The 15,980-nt window shown below is 31.6% G+C and overlaps 1 protein-coding gene across 1 annotated transcript; it reads right to left on the bottom strand.

Annotated features, from left to right (window-relative positions):
- Positions 1-1,682: 1,682 nt before the first annotated feature.
- Positions 1,683-15,660, bottom strand: LOC132745407 (protein crumbs-like). Its single transcript, XM_060734355.1, has 8 exons — positions 15,512-15,660; positions 12,687-12,826; positions 11,058-11,179; positions 8,232-8,608; positions 6,775-7,741; positions 6,247-6,446; positions 3,538-3,929; positions 1,683-2,958 (listed from the first exon to the last, which is right to left on the bottom strand). The coding sequence occupies exons 1-8, from the start codon at positions 15,617-15,619 to the stop codon at positions 2,757-2,759; spliced, it is 2,508 nt and encodes an 835-aa protein (XP_060590338.1). The 5' UTR covers positions 15,620-15,660; the 3' UTR covers positions 1,683-2,756.
- Between the last annotated feature and the right edge of the window lie 320 nt (positions 15,661-15,980).

Below are 15,980 nucleotides of genomic sequence, written 5' to 3'. Positions count from 1 at the left end.
ATAATAATAATAATAATAATAATCAATTTTATGAGTTGATCTGTGTTTATTCATTATTGTAACCAAACTAAATGACAAACATTCATTTTGGAAAAAAAACTTATTTATCTGTAACGATATCAAACATCTACTCCAAATTTAAAATCGTAAGAGACTGGACAATAAACGTGTGATACTATGGTGTCGGCCTGGTGAATTTTCGTATTCTTTGTTCTATAGTGAATCAGTCACATTTGAGGCTTAATTCTGGATTCCACTGTTCTTGGTGAATTATATACTGTCTTCAACTTTAAACATCAACACTATCTGAGTCAAATAAGGCCCAAAATATAATAGGTTAGCCATCTCCTTTTTTCAGAAATCTTCATTTTGTTGCAACACAGTTTAAATTCACCACTTTAAAAACTCCTGACTGCTGGTGGGTGGTACATCCTTAATCCTTCCGCCAACAAATGAGTTCCTGGAGAATACACAAAAAAACAACTTTTAAACTCATCATATAGCACACAAAAACTACACACATGCAATAAATACACTTTAATTATGACCAATCTAACTAGAGATGACTTAAATTGGGCCACTTCCAAATTTTAAAGAACTACTTTCTAGACTACAATGGGCTGGGTCTAATTCCGTACCGGGTTGAGACCCTATATGTCGGTCTCTAGTAATTCCCGGTCAAAATAGACGGGAGAGACCGGGAATTACCGATAGGAGACCGGCGAATAGTACATACCTCTATAAATAGATTTTCGGACTTTTACAATGTTAAGGTCATCATTTTATTTACAGCTTTCGGATACATGTACAACAATAACAAACCATAATAACTCACTGTGTACTACAAAATGATTAATAAAAAAAACCGAAGAGCGCGATTAATTGACGGAAAAGATTATTTCATTTGAATATGTTTGTACTGCGAAATTCTCCACTTGCTATTCATTGTTCATAATCTAACACTCTCATACCAATCGGAATGATCGGCTATTATGTCCGACGAAAAGGCCCGAGAAGTTGCTGTCGCCTTTTCACAAAATCTGATTTCATTCCATAAGGGGCGTCGCGCTTCGGCGCGGACGCCAATTAAGTACGACAACGAAGAAGATCACAAATGAAAAGGTCAATGTGTACATAATTAAGAAAGTAATTTGGATTTTTTACTAAAAAGAGGCGATGGAAAATAAATGTAAGAGTTTTTTTCTAACATATAATACAATATGTAAGGCAAGATTAAACATTAATTTTAATAGTTTAAATAGCTTTTATATTATCAATATGGTTGTCTAAGAAAAATAAACTAAATTCATTCAATACTGCTTCTTTAAGAATATATTAAATATATTGAAAAAAAAACAACAACAAAAAAAAAAAAAACATTCGAATAAGCTTCTTTTTTAATCTTAAGTGGAATAACAATGCGATTACCAGATACCGGATCTAAAGTTTCCCCGAAATATTGCGTTAATATTCTAGCGCATTATGATATATCGATTTAAGGCAAAAATATTAAAAGACATACATTATGGACAGAACATTGTCTTAGGAGGCCTGTAAGGAAAGTGCAAGTTACTGTCCACGCCCCTAAGCACCGACTTATGCATAATTCAACATTCAATCATGTTTATAGTGAAATTTTGAATTAAAATAAATCCGCAGATGTCCATCAGTTTAGAGCACCAAGATTTATATATAACTAGTACCAATGTTAATGAAAGTAGTAGAATCTATAATACTATTCACAGAGTAATACTATGGAAATACGATGGTGGCTGATTTGGTACACTGCGCGTTGCGTTGTCGATACCGACAACACACCTATATCGTTATCGCCTTTTCTTCTTGTTGCTACTGAAATGCGCCAAACGGCACTTTGTCGTGCGGCACGTTGTGTGGCGATGTCGCCCTGTCGTTTGGCTTTTATATATACAAATAGCAAATCCTTCGATTTGAGCCAAGCAACAATGTGACATCGCGACAACGCTCCGTATGACAACGCGCCGTTTGGCGTGCATCGTTAACGGACGACAAGATGAATGTCTGACAATGTGCCGTTGGGCGCTTTGTCGTGCTGTCGCTAGCGACAATACGACGCACAAGTGTACCAAATCAGCCACCATAAAATACCCAAATATGAGTAAACGTGCTGCATTTAATGCTTAACTCTTCATTCTATATCTTCTTTGATGTCTTAAAACATTAGAAAGTAATATTGAATATAGCTAGTACAAGCATTTATTCAGTTTTATGCCATTTTACCTTTCATGTACTATTTTATTCAAAGGAGTAATTTAAAACACATTTATTTTCATTTAAATCGTTTATTAAAACTTACAAAATGTCTTGTCCGTCGAGATAAATTTGAATAATATCATGTTGTGTGCTGTATGCAATTTCATGTAATAACAATTATCTAGATTGCTGAAAGGTAATATGTCACTGCCTATCATTCAAACATTTTCTTCTATAATTTGGTATTTATAAATTTGTCATTGTTTTAAATATTATCAAAATTTTGGTATTATTAAATACAATCATACTTAAAATGTTATAAATAAATGTTTTGTTATGTTTAAATTAGTTTACTTACAGTCACGACACACTTCTTTGCAAACTTTCCACTGAATTATATGTAAAATGAAGTTGTTTACCTTTTCAACAAAGTTATGACGAAAAGTTTTGTTTTTAAGGAATCTATTATAAAATTAATAGCAAATTAATTATCAAATGCTTGTTTCACGGATGAATAGCTTGATTTATTTCCCAATGAGTGCCTGCGTATTGTCTGGCTGACATGACTGAGAACATCCAGGAGAAAAATCTTTACTTTCACAAAATGTAGCGTTACAGTTGATATTTAGACCCTCTCTATCGGTGGAGTACTCAAAATCTTGAAACACAAATCTTGTCTCATGTGTTGACTGCGATATGATATGAGTATTACTATCTACTTCACAACTGAAATGAAATATAAAATTAGCCCTTTATTGGAAAAAAATGCATATGTATTTAAAATACAAGCTTCATTATCCCCATGTAAATACTTTATCAAACCGAGTCTGCAATTTTCATGTAATTTTGCTGTTTTTAATGCTTCCGAGGGATCACTTTTTTCAGATATTTTTTCTAAAGCAAACATATATAGTAGGGAAGCAGAAATTTAAAACAGTGCTAATTGAATGCGATAATAGATCTATATTTTGGTTCCACTTCATTTAGAACAAAACACGTGAAAAGAATTATACACGAAATCAAACATTTTGTTGCTAAATAAAGCCCATCATATTTTCATTTTAGCACATAAGATAACAAGTATGCATCCGTAACATTTAGCTGTTGGTTACTGTTGTGCCAGGCACTAGACTACTTGTAAGCTTCCCAACGGTGCCTGTAAAAAAGGTAACAATACCTGCTAAATGTACTACTTAAGACGTGAATTTCATTGTTGTTTTTGTCCGTTAAGCTTGTCATGGTTTCATATTGAATAAATTCCATGTTCAAATGAAAATATTTATTGAAACTGATAAAAATGTTTACCCATCCTTGATAATGTAGTAAATTAATTTCTTCGTCGGTTGATTGGGGCTCGTATAACATGTATGTAACCTCATTTTTATATTCCAGTCAGTAGCCGTAGTAAACACTTTGACATATATATCATCCCCAACATTCGTTTGTATTGGATTTCCTGGCAGTTTATCTATATAACCTTGGTCTTTATAAAATGCCATGTTTATACTATAATGCTGAAGAACAGCCGAATGGTGCATTTCAACATTATGATGTACGTGTGATGACGTCGCTTCATTACGACTGACGTCACATTCAACTCCAAATGTGAATTTGTGTTGTCTAATAATAAATGGACGAATAGGATCGTAGATTGCATAAAACAACTCATTTTCATATATTATCGTATCGCCTGATATCTGAAAGTTGTATAAAACAAATAAAGATCATTTTATACGTTTAAGAAATAATGCTATTTTGAAGTTAGTTTGGCACATTGATCATGTGACATTTTAAGGTTTAAAGCAAATGTATGTTTCTATTTCATTAGCCTCATGCTCTTCTTGCATAAATTTGAAAACTGGTGTCATTTGATATTCAATATATTGTAAGATGTTAGAAAAGAAGGCCGAAGATGTATGGATTGTAAAATAACAGTTAGATGCTAGAAATAAAAAAGGGAAATATTAAAAGACTTTACTTTCTTTATATTATTGCATAGGAGACATTTTTTATCGAAAACAACAAACAGTACGTTTACTGGAATGCAAGTATTGGTTACAAATAGAATACTTTTATGGGGAAATTAACTTTCTGATATTTTACTGTTACTTACGTGAACTAAATATTACAAAAAAGTACTAAACAGTATTTTTTTGTTTAGTTTGAACACTGTCATTTCTTTATTTATATCCGGCATTGTGACAAGCTGATCTATTTTAATATTTTTTATTATTTACAGAGAAATTCGAGATATATGCTTCTTAAGACTAAATATGAATTATATACCATAACTGTTTTCACATGAAAGTTGTTAGCATTTTGTTCTTTCTAAGGTCTAAACATTTATTTATCAAACTGTTATTCTACAATGAAACACATAGTTTGTGGTCCTATATTACTGAAGATCCTCATAAAGGTAAAAGTCAATTATTAAATAACGTCGATATATGCTAATGAAATAACAACAGCAAAATGCAAACTTTCATTACGCTATCATTGTATAATCATCTTTCACAATTGATAATAGATCTAATTTTCTTCCGCCGTAAAAACAATTATTTTACGACATGCAATAAACTTCTTTTAAATTATAACAATCAGTTTGCAGGAGCTTTAACTAGTATTTTATAATTCTTATATATCTTGTTACAAATGATAGATAACGTCCGAGTTCTTCATATAATGCTGCAATTAATTTCTTCAATTTTGTTTGTAAATTACTAAAAGATACTTTGAATACAATAAAATGTTATCTTTATGTAAATATACGCCCACCTCGTACAAATCATATAACATCGTGTTTTGATGTTCTTTCTATTGCATAGGTCTGTAACAGAATGGATTTATCCCCAGGTAAATATTGATACTACAGGTGCCAGCGAAGGGTTACACTATTTTAACAAGGGATGATATTTAGAAATCAAAGCGCAAACCCCTGATACTGGGAATGAGCTGACTTTAAATAATGTTATCTTATCAAAAGATCAGAATATTACAGCATACGGTTTTGCCATACATATTTTATAGCGTGCACACATCCTGCTTCTTAACATTTTTTTAAATTTGACTACAGCACGTCTGGTGTTAAAATTCTTCTTAGTTTCGCTCATTTGTGTAATAAATGACTTACCTGAGACAAAGATTTGCCATTTTGTATCCGAATGTTTCACCGGTATGTTTAAATTCACTATTTGAAGTTATTCCACCGATGTCCAATAGCGTAATACAGTAGACTAAATTTGAAATTCTTTTATAAATCAACTAGTGCACTTTAGATTGAAAACTATGCAATAGATAATTTTAATAAATGTACTCGGTATTCATTTGATAACAGATTTTTATGCGATTTTTGGGCTGATATAAGTGAAAAGCGTTGCAATTTGCACAACAAATTGGTAATCCCTGAAAATCGGAGTGACCAAATGATCTGAAATTTGGTGCCCGAGTAACTGTTGATGTTCCATTAACTGTAACAAAACTGGAAAATGTTAAAACTTAAAATTCATAAATCAAAGCAAAATATTTGCTGAATATGAGCTTGTGTAATCTTATGCTATCGCTAGATCAGAATATTCCTTCAAAGGGTTATAATATTGCTTCTTAACAGTGTTTGGAAATATCTAGTATTATCTACATAAAGTTTGGTGCTTTTGTTAAAATTCTTGAATAATTTCCCTTAAAACGTTTATTTGTGTTATAAATGAAATGCCTGAGATAGTTATTTGCAGTTTTTTAACCGGATGTTTTAACGGTACTGTGTGTTAATGATTCTGCCATATATTTATTTATAATAAAATCTTGAAGGAAAAAGTATTTTCGGTTTGTTCTAGTTGAAAGTCCTCTTTGGAGTCTCTTTAATTAAAGTAGGCAAAAAACGCTTACAGAAACTTGTTACAAATAATTATGCTTCTCAGAGTAAGTTTGAGTTTGATACTACGTAATGAACATCAGGTAATATTGTTACTAACAAAGCTAGCATATGCTTTTTTTCTGATATATAAAAGATATACCAACCCTTTCCGCTGTTAGACAGTCCTGAAATCCTTGCGAAAATAACACAATACTCTCTACCAATTTCCCCTTACAGGAGTTGTCACCGAAGAAAATATTGTTGATCGTGATACCAGGATATAATTGTTTTAGTTCTGACATATCAACAGAAATATTCCATCCAAAATCCGTGCATTCTGGCTTTATCGCATCCTCTAGTTTAACTGTAAAATTTAGATATAATGTTCTAAACTTGTAAGTTTGAAGATATAAGTTAATTAAATCGTGTATAACAAGCTGAACCACAAAATGTGTTTAACTGATATTTGTATCGTAAATGAATAAACACATCAATTTAAGAATAAATCATAAATAATAATATAAATACAACTTCCAAACATAAACATCGATAACGTAATATACTGAAGACTGTGTATAATATTATTAACAACCATGGCTATCAGAGTCAAATGGATATGAATGATCACTTTCACTTTAATTTTCCATATATTTATAGCAGTCTATTTCATATGAATATATATAATAACTTACAATTTGATGATAAGCCAGATTCGCAATTTCTGCCGGTCCAGCCTTTGGAACACTTACATGTGTATCCGTCATTTGTGTATGAACAGCTTCCATTGTTCTGACATGGTAGATTATTGCAATCTATTATGCTAATCTCACAATTATCTCCTTTCCAGCTAAATGGACATGTACATGAGTAACCCCCATTTGTATTTTTACATGTCCCATTATTTTGACATGGTACAGTTACTTCACATTCATTGATATCCAGAGAACTACCATTGTGTTTACAGGGATTATACTTTCTGCATTCATTAACATCTGCTGTACAGTTTTGGCCCGTCCACCCGGCTCCACATACACACATATACCCGCCATTAATATTAGTGCATCGACCATTGTTCTTGCAAGGATTACTAGTATTACACTCATCTATATCAACAGAGCAATTGTCCCCCGTCCAACCATTAGCACATTTGCACAAGTTATTAACAGGTTCATTGGAACATGTTCCATTGTTTAAGCATGGATTTTCTTTACATCTGTCAAAGACATCACACTTCCTACCAGTCCATCCAGTTTTACAGGTACAAAGGTAGTTTCCATTTTTATTTGTACAATTTCCATGAATACAGGGGTTTGGTTTACATTCATCTAAATGATGATGACAACGGCTTTTAGGATCCCATCCTGGCGCACAATCACATCTATACCTCTGTGGGTAAGGTAAGTTGACACACGTACCATTGTTAGCACACCTCACCGATAAACATTCGTCCAAATCATTTTCACAGTGTCTGCCCGTGTACCCTGAATAACAACTGCAGCTGTAAGTACCGGGGTTATTATTGCATGTCCCATTATGACAAGACTTGGTATGACATTCATCTATATCGTTTTGACAAGTTTTACCATTCCAACCTTCTTTGCACTTACAAGTTAAATTACCGTTCTTATTTGTGCAATTTACACTGTGAGGACCACATGACTGAAAAGTATTGAAAACAGGTCATAAAAATAACTAACCAATTAAAGTAGAATCGATTGGCTTTTTTCAGAAACGTAAAATTGGCTCGTTTATAAAATATACCTACGAATGAAATGATAAATTCCCCCATTGGAATTTGGTATGTTTCGAAATACATAAATTTCTGATTATTTTATATTTTTAGATGAAAAGGATGAACAAGCGCTTTTATGACGTTGTTGAAATCACTTCTATACTCTTAAAAGTTACTAACTCTCGTAGCCTAATTTAATACCTAAAAAGGTGATCTGGCTATTGTATATAGAGGATATTAAATGAGTGTAGGTTAAATACTGTTGATTTAATACCAAAAAGTATTTTATCAATAATTACTATAACTGGACGATTTTTTTTCTTATCAAACTTCATGTAATTCAATGTACGAAACAACAACCTCTTTGGGACACGTTTGTGGTTAAACAAAAACATTTTAGTGAATTTATTTTCATACTTGACATTGTTCACATCTGTTTCCAAAATAATCTACAGAGCATATGCATGAATAGGAACCATATGTGTTCAAACATGTGCCGTTGTGTTGACAAAGCTTTATTGGGAGTTTACATTCGTCAGTATCTGTGCAATAACGTCCACGAAATCCATTTTCACATTGGCAGTGAAATGACCCAGGGGAATTTGTACAAGTTGTTGCATTTGTACAAAGTTGTAAAGAACATTCATCAACATCAACGTCACATAAACGTCCAGTCCAGCTTTTGAGACATTGACAAGTGAATGATCCTGGGGTATTATGACATGTCCCGCCATTCGTGCAAGGATTTGAACCCTGACATTCATTTATGTCTATGCAGTTATTTCCATGGTACCCTGTGAAAATTAGATCTATTATAAATAGTGTGAACATGAGATAAATCAACACATGTAAAATGAGATTCTATCATGCTAAAAGTGATACAGTTTCAAAATATTATTAGTTATAAAGATTGTTGACAGGTTATATGGCCCTATATAAACGGTTGTTTGTAAATATAACCCGAGCCGTGTGTGTGTGTGTGTGTGTGTGTGTATGTGTGTGTGTGTGTAAATAATGTAAGCATTAAGAATGCATGTGCCTTAAATAATTATAACAATAAGCAATAATCGAAAATTGAATTTCAAAGGGGAAGTTACGGTTGCATATATACACTTTTTGCATTTCTTTTATGACTAATGCGTTAAGTAACTAAAACAACATTTGAGTATCATGTTGTGTTAAAAAATGTGTTAAGTAACTTTTCATTAGATAAAACTCTAATCTGGACAAATAATAGTGTTCTTAACTGCCACAATTTATTCAATTTCAATAGGTCAATGTTATGCAATCAGTTCCTTACGTAACGTGTTATCACTTACCATTTATTTAGTTTTTGACAGTTTGTTAATGGGCTAACATTTTACTTATCTTTTATCTACAATATATGTTTTATAGTATTGTGTAACCACATAACATAAGAGAGAAGTAACTGGTCAACTATATACTTTACGCGTTAATTACATAATGGTCAAGTTATTAGTTGATCGGTGTGTGTGTTTTCGTACATGCGTGCGTGAGTGTGTGTGCGTGCGTGTGTTATACAGTCAGTGTGTCAGAGAGAGCTTAAAAACAAATTTATGAAATGATCGAAATTATACACCAAATTCTACTTAAAGATGAGTGTGTCCTTTTGACTGAAAAAAGTATTAACATCCAAAAATATTCTTAATTCCGGAGTTAGTCAATTATAGCTCATTGTTTTTTCATCTAACATGAATGATGCAAAAAAATATCCTTAAAAGTTACTCGGACGAAGAACCTATGTTTTTACATGCGTAGGTTATTTTGATGTTTTGAAACACTATTTTAGCTCATATAGCTTGTTTAATAATGGAATTTTTCACTTGCTGAAAATACTTTAATCACAATTGATGTAGCATTCATTGGTTTGATCTAGGAACAAAGTAAGATATGTTTCTAATTGGAACTGTCTTATTTCGTTAATTGTACACTGACGAATTCATGTACATTAAATATGTGCTTCTTTTATTTGCAAATAAACGTATAAGAAATATATCTATCCGTAAAAATGGTATTGCACGGCCGTGCATATACTTTGACGTGACGTCATTTGCGTCATATAAGCATAGCGTTATGACACGCTAAAATTAATGTAAGCGTTATACTATACAGTAGGTGAGTCAATGGAAAACGTTTCTTTTTCACTTCAAACGGCCTTTATTTTTGGTATGTGATAAATAGAATATTAAATTCGCCAGAGGCTCGCATAATTCAATTTTATTCAACATGTTCAATAAATACAGTATTAAACTTGCACTCATTCAATATCCTGCATGTATTAGAATCATGAAATTCAAATCAGTTGTAGCCTACATATATCAATTATCATATAACACCATGAACAATGAACATAATCTACTGATAGTACCAGAAACGTTATATGTGGTGTATTTTCATGCGCTTGAGTTTCCGGGATCGAAAGCGAAATTGGTGTTCCCATTATTTTAGAAAAAAACTTATACACTACAAATTTAAAGCAATTTAAGAAGCATTGTGAACTATTGTAAAATGTTGAATGGGAGGAAGCACAAATATCCGAAAAAATCAAACAAGATAAATTGTTTTCGAAACTTCTTTAGGTTATTTAGGAATTTATATATCCTTTTAATTATGTTTTCACAAATATTCGAAAAATCAAACTGGATAAATTGTTTTCGAAACTCCTTTAGGTTATTTAGGAATTTATATATCCTTTACATTATTTTTCAATGTTTTAAATGGCAAGTTAAATTTCAATTTGTAATTTTTTTAATGACCAATGGACATCCTACATATATTCAGGTTCCCCCTGTATATTTTACAATAAGTCTCAGACGGACGGGGGAAAAAGCAGCGTCAGAGCAACTTAATCTTCATCACTGCTTAAACAATCATCGCAATCATTAAAGGCACATTATGCGTCAGAAATGAATATTTTTTAACTTATTTAGAAAGGGCAAACATGAATATTATACCATTAAAATAATGGTTTTAAAGCATGTTATATGCTTATAACATGAAAAAGTAGCGATGAATGTGAAATATGTCATAAAAGTATAAAATTATAACAGTACTTATTGCCAAACAGCAACAGAAGCAAAAGATTGTTCAGGTTATTGGTCTATGGGTAAAACTTTGGATACTATAAAAGTACACTGAAAAAAAAAAACCTTTTGAAAAATAAAAATTAAAGCATTACGGAGGCATAATGGGCCTTTAATACTAACAATATCTAAACTTTACCTGTCTTGCAAACCAAGTGTCCATTCTCGTCACATATTTTATTTCCTCTTGCGCTACATGTATGTTGACAATAATTGCCAGAATGATGAGTGTCGCACCAAATTATTGCTTCTAGAACTAAACTTTAAATAAAACACTTCAAGTAATAGAAAGAATACAGATTGACAAAGAAATTTCTGTGTAATTACTAGAACTTAATTTTATTCTAACGTTTGTGTTCGTTTTATTTTACAAAAGTATGTTGTCACAACGTATGTAGACACAACGAAGGTTTTTTACAAATGCATGTAGACACAACGAAGGTTTTTTTTACAAATGTATGTAGACACAACGAAGGTTTTATTTTACAAATGCATTTAGACACAACGAAGGTTTTTACAAATGTATGTAGACACAACGAAGGTTTTTACAAATGCATGTAGACACAACGAAAGTTTTTTTTACAAATGTATGTTGTCACAATGAAGGTTTTTACAAATGTATGTAGACATAACGAACTGGTTTTTTTTACGAATGCATGAAGACACAACGAAGGATTTTACAAATGTATGTAGACACAACGAACTGTTCTTTTTTTACGAATGCATGTAGACACAACGAACTGTTTTTTTTTTTCACAAATGCATGTAGACACAACGAAAGTTTTTTTTACAAATGTATGTAGACACAACGAAGGTTTTTTTATAAATGTATGTAGACACAACGAAGGTTTTTTTTATAAATGTATATAGACACAACGAAGGTTTTTTTATAAATGTATGTAGACACAACGAAGGTTTTTTTTACAAATGTGTGTAGACGCAGTAAAGGTTTTTTACAAATGTAATAATGTAAAAACAACGAAGGTTTTTGACTAATAAATGTTGGCACAAGGAAGGTTTTGTAATATGCATGTAGACACAAAAAAGTTTATTGACAAATGTATGTAGACACAACGAAGGTTTTTTACAAATGCATGTTTACACAACGAAGGTTTTTTACAAATGCATGTAGACACAATGAAGTTTTTTTTTACAAATGCATGTAGAGACAATGAAGGTTTTGTTTAACAAATGTATGTATACACAACGAAGGTTTTTTTTTACAAATGCATGTAGAGACAATGAAGGTTTTGTTTAACAAATGTATGTATACACAACGAAGGTTTTTTTTTACAAATGTATGTATACACAACGAAGGTTTTGTTTAACAAATGCATGTAGAGACAATGAAGTTTTTTTTTACAAATGCATGTAGAGACAATGAAGGTTTTGTTTAACAAATGTATGTATACACAACGAAGGTTTTTTTTTACAAATGCATGTAGACACAACGAAGGTTTTGTTTAACAAATGTATGTATACACAACGAAGGTTTTGTTTAACAAATGTATGTATACACAACGAAGGTTTTTTTTTACAAATGTATGTAGATACAACCAAGGAGGATTACTTTATTATTAGTTGACAAGATACAGAATTCATAAAAAGATCATTGCCCTATAATGTACAAATAGCCATGTTATTGAAGATTAAAATCATCACTTAGGTGTCACATCAAATAACTAGAAATTATACTTATAATATATTTGTATAGAAAATCTTATTGTCTTGTACAATAAATAAAATGTAAAAATGTAGGTATCATTACGTTTTGTCACCAAACGTGAACGTCATTTGAAGTGGTTTTGCTTTGTTATAGGGGACGCCTGCTCTATATGATGCCGGCGGGTATTGTTGATTTTCAAATGTAATGTTGTGTTCATTGTACTGTACTGTTACTTGGAAAACCTGTAATTTAAAAGAGCACGAGGAAAGACTCATTTTAGCATCGAGAAACAGAACAATAAAAATCATATCAACTTAAGTAGTTATTTAATAACAATGATAAATTTTATCACATAAGCTATGTTTATACCTTATAAAAACATTCAGATTATTCTTTTGCGCATTTGTTGACGCAGTAGACTAATACATATTTATACATAATGCAGCAAGACCATACTGCTGCGTTGCTGTGTTTATGCACAAACAGCAAATCTTATTGTGATAATATAGCATTTAGAAAAGTAATAAAAATGATTTACATGGATATTAAATATTTAAAAAAGAAAGTAAAATAGCCTTATTACTAAACTTTCTATTAATAGGAATATTTTCATGAATTGTATTGATTATATCAACATACAAGTGATTATGAAATAAAATAATCTTAAACTAATATTAGGATTATTTGCCTCTTTCGATCGGTCAGTAGAGCAGTTTATTTCCAATCAATAACTAACAAGAAGTATTTTTAAAAATAAAATACTCGGTCGAATTAAAGCTTTATTTGCATATTGTACATTAGAAAAAATTGGAATTAGAATCATAAGGATTATGACATTGAGTCTATTATCGAATTTTATGTTTAAATTTTTTAAATATTGAAATCATATGCATATGTTGGCAGTTCAAGTGAAAGAATCATGTACGAAGTATTTTAAATAGAAACAAAATGGAAAGTCTGAAGTATTTTTTTTTTTAAAATAAAGAAGAAGTATATAAGAAATACAAACAAAACAGTTGATTTCGTACTCACTTGTTTTTCTTATCAGTTCATTTTTACTGTCATGTGTTCTCTAATTATGATGTCGTTTAATCTCAAAGAAACACATTTAAGTAATTGAAGTTTAATCAAATAGAAATTTTAATAGAAAGTTTAGAAATGACAACGTTTTGTCGATACAAAATATCCGAATTAACGGATATGCAACACCTATTGAAATAACGAAAGAAACCTAAAATCAGAAAAAGGAACAGAAAATAAGCTTTCTAATACTAAAATAATAAAAAATACTTAGTCAAACATTTATAATAAACAAACCATTCCTAAATATAGTGCAAGAAATGCTTTCCTGCAATGCTCAGCTGGCAGAACAATCTATTAAAACAGTAAACAGTAAAACTAGTGTAAAATACTCAGCTGGGAATCTTAGCTGGCAGAACAATCTAGCAGAGCATTCTTATATATAAAGTAAAAATGCTCTGCCCATCTCCCTCATCGGGCGGGTTTTCGGGAACCTTTTGATTCCAAATTGGGATTAACTTTTTTGTTTTCTTAGACCCCCGGGAGCCCGTTCGTCCCGATTTGATTGTTTTTGGTGTCCCAGACTTTGGGAATTTTGATCCCATTTAAAAAATTTGACTTTTTTGACTCTGTTTTCTTGATAAATGCAAAAAAAATTGTCTTTGGGGGTTTTTCTAGAAGTGAAAAATCTGAATCGCAGATCAAAAAAAAGACTTTCGAGGGACTCTAGAAGAAAAAAATGTCATTATCTCGATTGGCACTAACATTCACGAAAGTCTGTGGGTGTCCGAGAATCACTCGCAAACCAGAGAAATGAACTCTGCAAAGTCCCCGGAAATCAAAAATGTCCTTCACTGGCACCAATACTTCCTTTAGGTCTGCGAGTGCCCCACAATCAGTCGCAGACTAAAGAAATATACTCCCTGAAGACGAAAATGTCATTGTCTCCATTGGCAAAAAAACAAATTTGAAAGTCTGCGAGTGCCCCAGAAGCAGACCAAAGAATTGTACTCCTGATGGTTACGAGAACCTAAAAGAGGTTATAAATACATTTGGCACCAAAGTCCAGGGCGTCTGCAAGGATTTTAGAAACAGTCGCACACAAATGAAATGGATCTATCCAACTTCAAAAAACAACAAACATTTTCAGAGCGAAAGAGGATGCATAAGGAGTAAAAGAGAAGGCATATTTACTCAGAATGCCCTACTAGATTGCCTTGCCTGCTTAGCATTTTAGCAGAGCCTACGGCCTTCGTGGTCAATTCATACACATCAAAACTCCAAACCGGTATTAAATAGTCGATAAATACCGATTAGACCGATATTATTTCTTAAATATATTTTCACTTTCCACTCCAAAGCATGTAATAAAAACAAAACTACATATAGACGCTGTTTTATCGGGGGAAAAGAAAGAATGAGACTCGCAAATAAAAGTCAAACTAGACGTCTTTACATTTGTAAGAACATTTCGAATTTAGGTCAATGCGCTCATTAAAATACAATGGCAAATTATGAAAAAAGTAGACGAGCTGAAGAGAAAAATGTTGATTTCCGTCGTATTCAATGGCAGTTTAGATACCACATATAAAAGCGATTTATAAATTAAATAATAAAAAGATATGAACTATTTAGCAGGTGAATATGATGTGATATTTACTGAAAATTATTATTAAAATGGCTATCGCCTCAGTCAATGTTCGGTACATATCATATCATATTCACCAGCAGCTAAAGAGTCCATATTCGTATAATATTACATATATTAGCCAAACATACTCGTATATTCTTTACGAAAAGATACATTTAATCATCTCTTCTTAAATTTTAAGAAAAATATATGCATGTACATTTGCGATTAAATAAAGCTGTTATTGTGAAATAAAAGATAAATAAAAAATATATACCGGCCATGATGTAACACCTAGCAAATTGTATCCTTGGTTTGTCGGCTGCGAATTCACTAGAACTCCATCACATATTGTTAGACTCGTTGTTATTAACTTCGATTGCATCGAAACTGTCTCTTGGCAATTGCTTTAACACAATTTGAGAAACAAGAACGTCGCATTAGCGAGACAATATACGCCGAATACAAATTAGTTTTTAAGTAATCAAAATAATCTTTAAATAAAAAAGCAGCACATTATTTACACTTGGAACATGTTTTGTTGGATTATAAGTTTGATACTGTGTGTCCCCAGTGACATTTATAAACATAAGTGCATGGTTATTTCATTTTACTTTAAATCTATATTGATGCATACTAAGTAACTAAAATCTTGCTATGACACCTAAATAGGAGTTACTTATATATGCTTATGGACAAGATAGTAATTCTGATTTCTGAAGTTTAACTTCCGAATCACGGCAGAA

This window comes from Ruditapes philippinarum, unplaced genomic scaffold, assembly GCF_026571515.1.
Source record: "Ruditapes philippinarum isolate M1 unplaced genomic scaffold, ASM2657151v2 ctg3637_1_1_1_1, whole genome shotgun sequence".
NCBI classification, from domain to species: domain Eukaryota; kingdom Metazoa; phylum Mollusca; class Bivalvia; order Venerida; family Veneridae; genus Ruditapes; species Ruditapes philippinarum.
The sequence above is the reverse complement of the archived record's forward strand: the minus strand, read 5'-3'. Positions and strand labels throughout refer to the sequence as shown.

What these genes read in the sequence shown, in the direction of transcription:
- LOC132745407 (XM_060734355.1), bottom strand. Translation starts at nt 15,619, where the DNA reads ATGCAATCGAAGTTAATAACAACGAGTCTAACAATATGTGATGGAGTT. An exon ending in ACACTTGGTTTGCAAGACAG is followed by an intron (nt 8,609 to 11,057) that starts GTAAAGTTTAGA and finishes TAATTTTCACAG; the next exon opens with GGTACCATGGAAATAACTGC. An exon ending in ACAGATGTGAACAATGTCAA is followed by an intron (nt 7,742 to 8,231) that starts GTATGAAAATAA and finishes AATACTTTTCAG; the next exon opens with TCATGTGGTCCTCACAGTGT.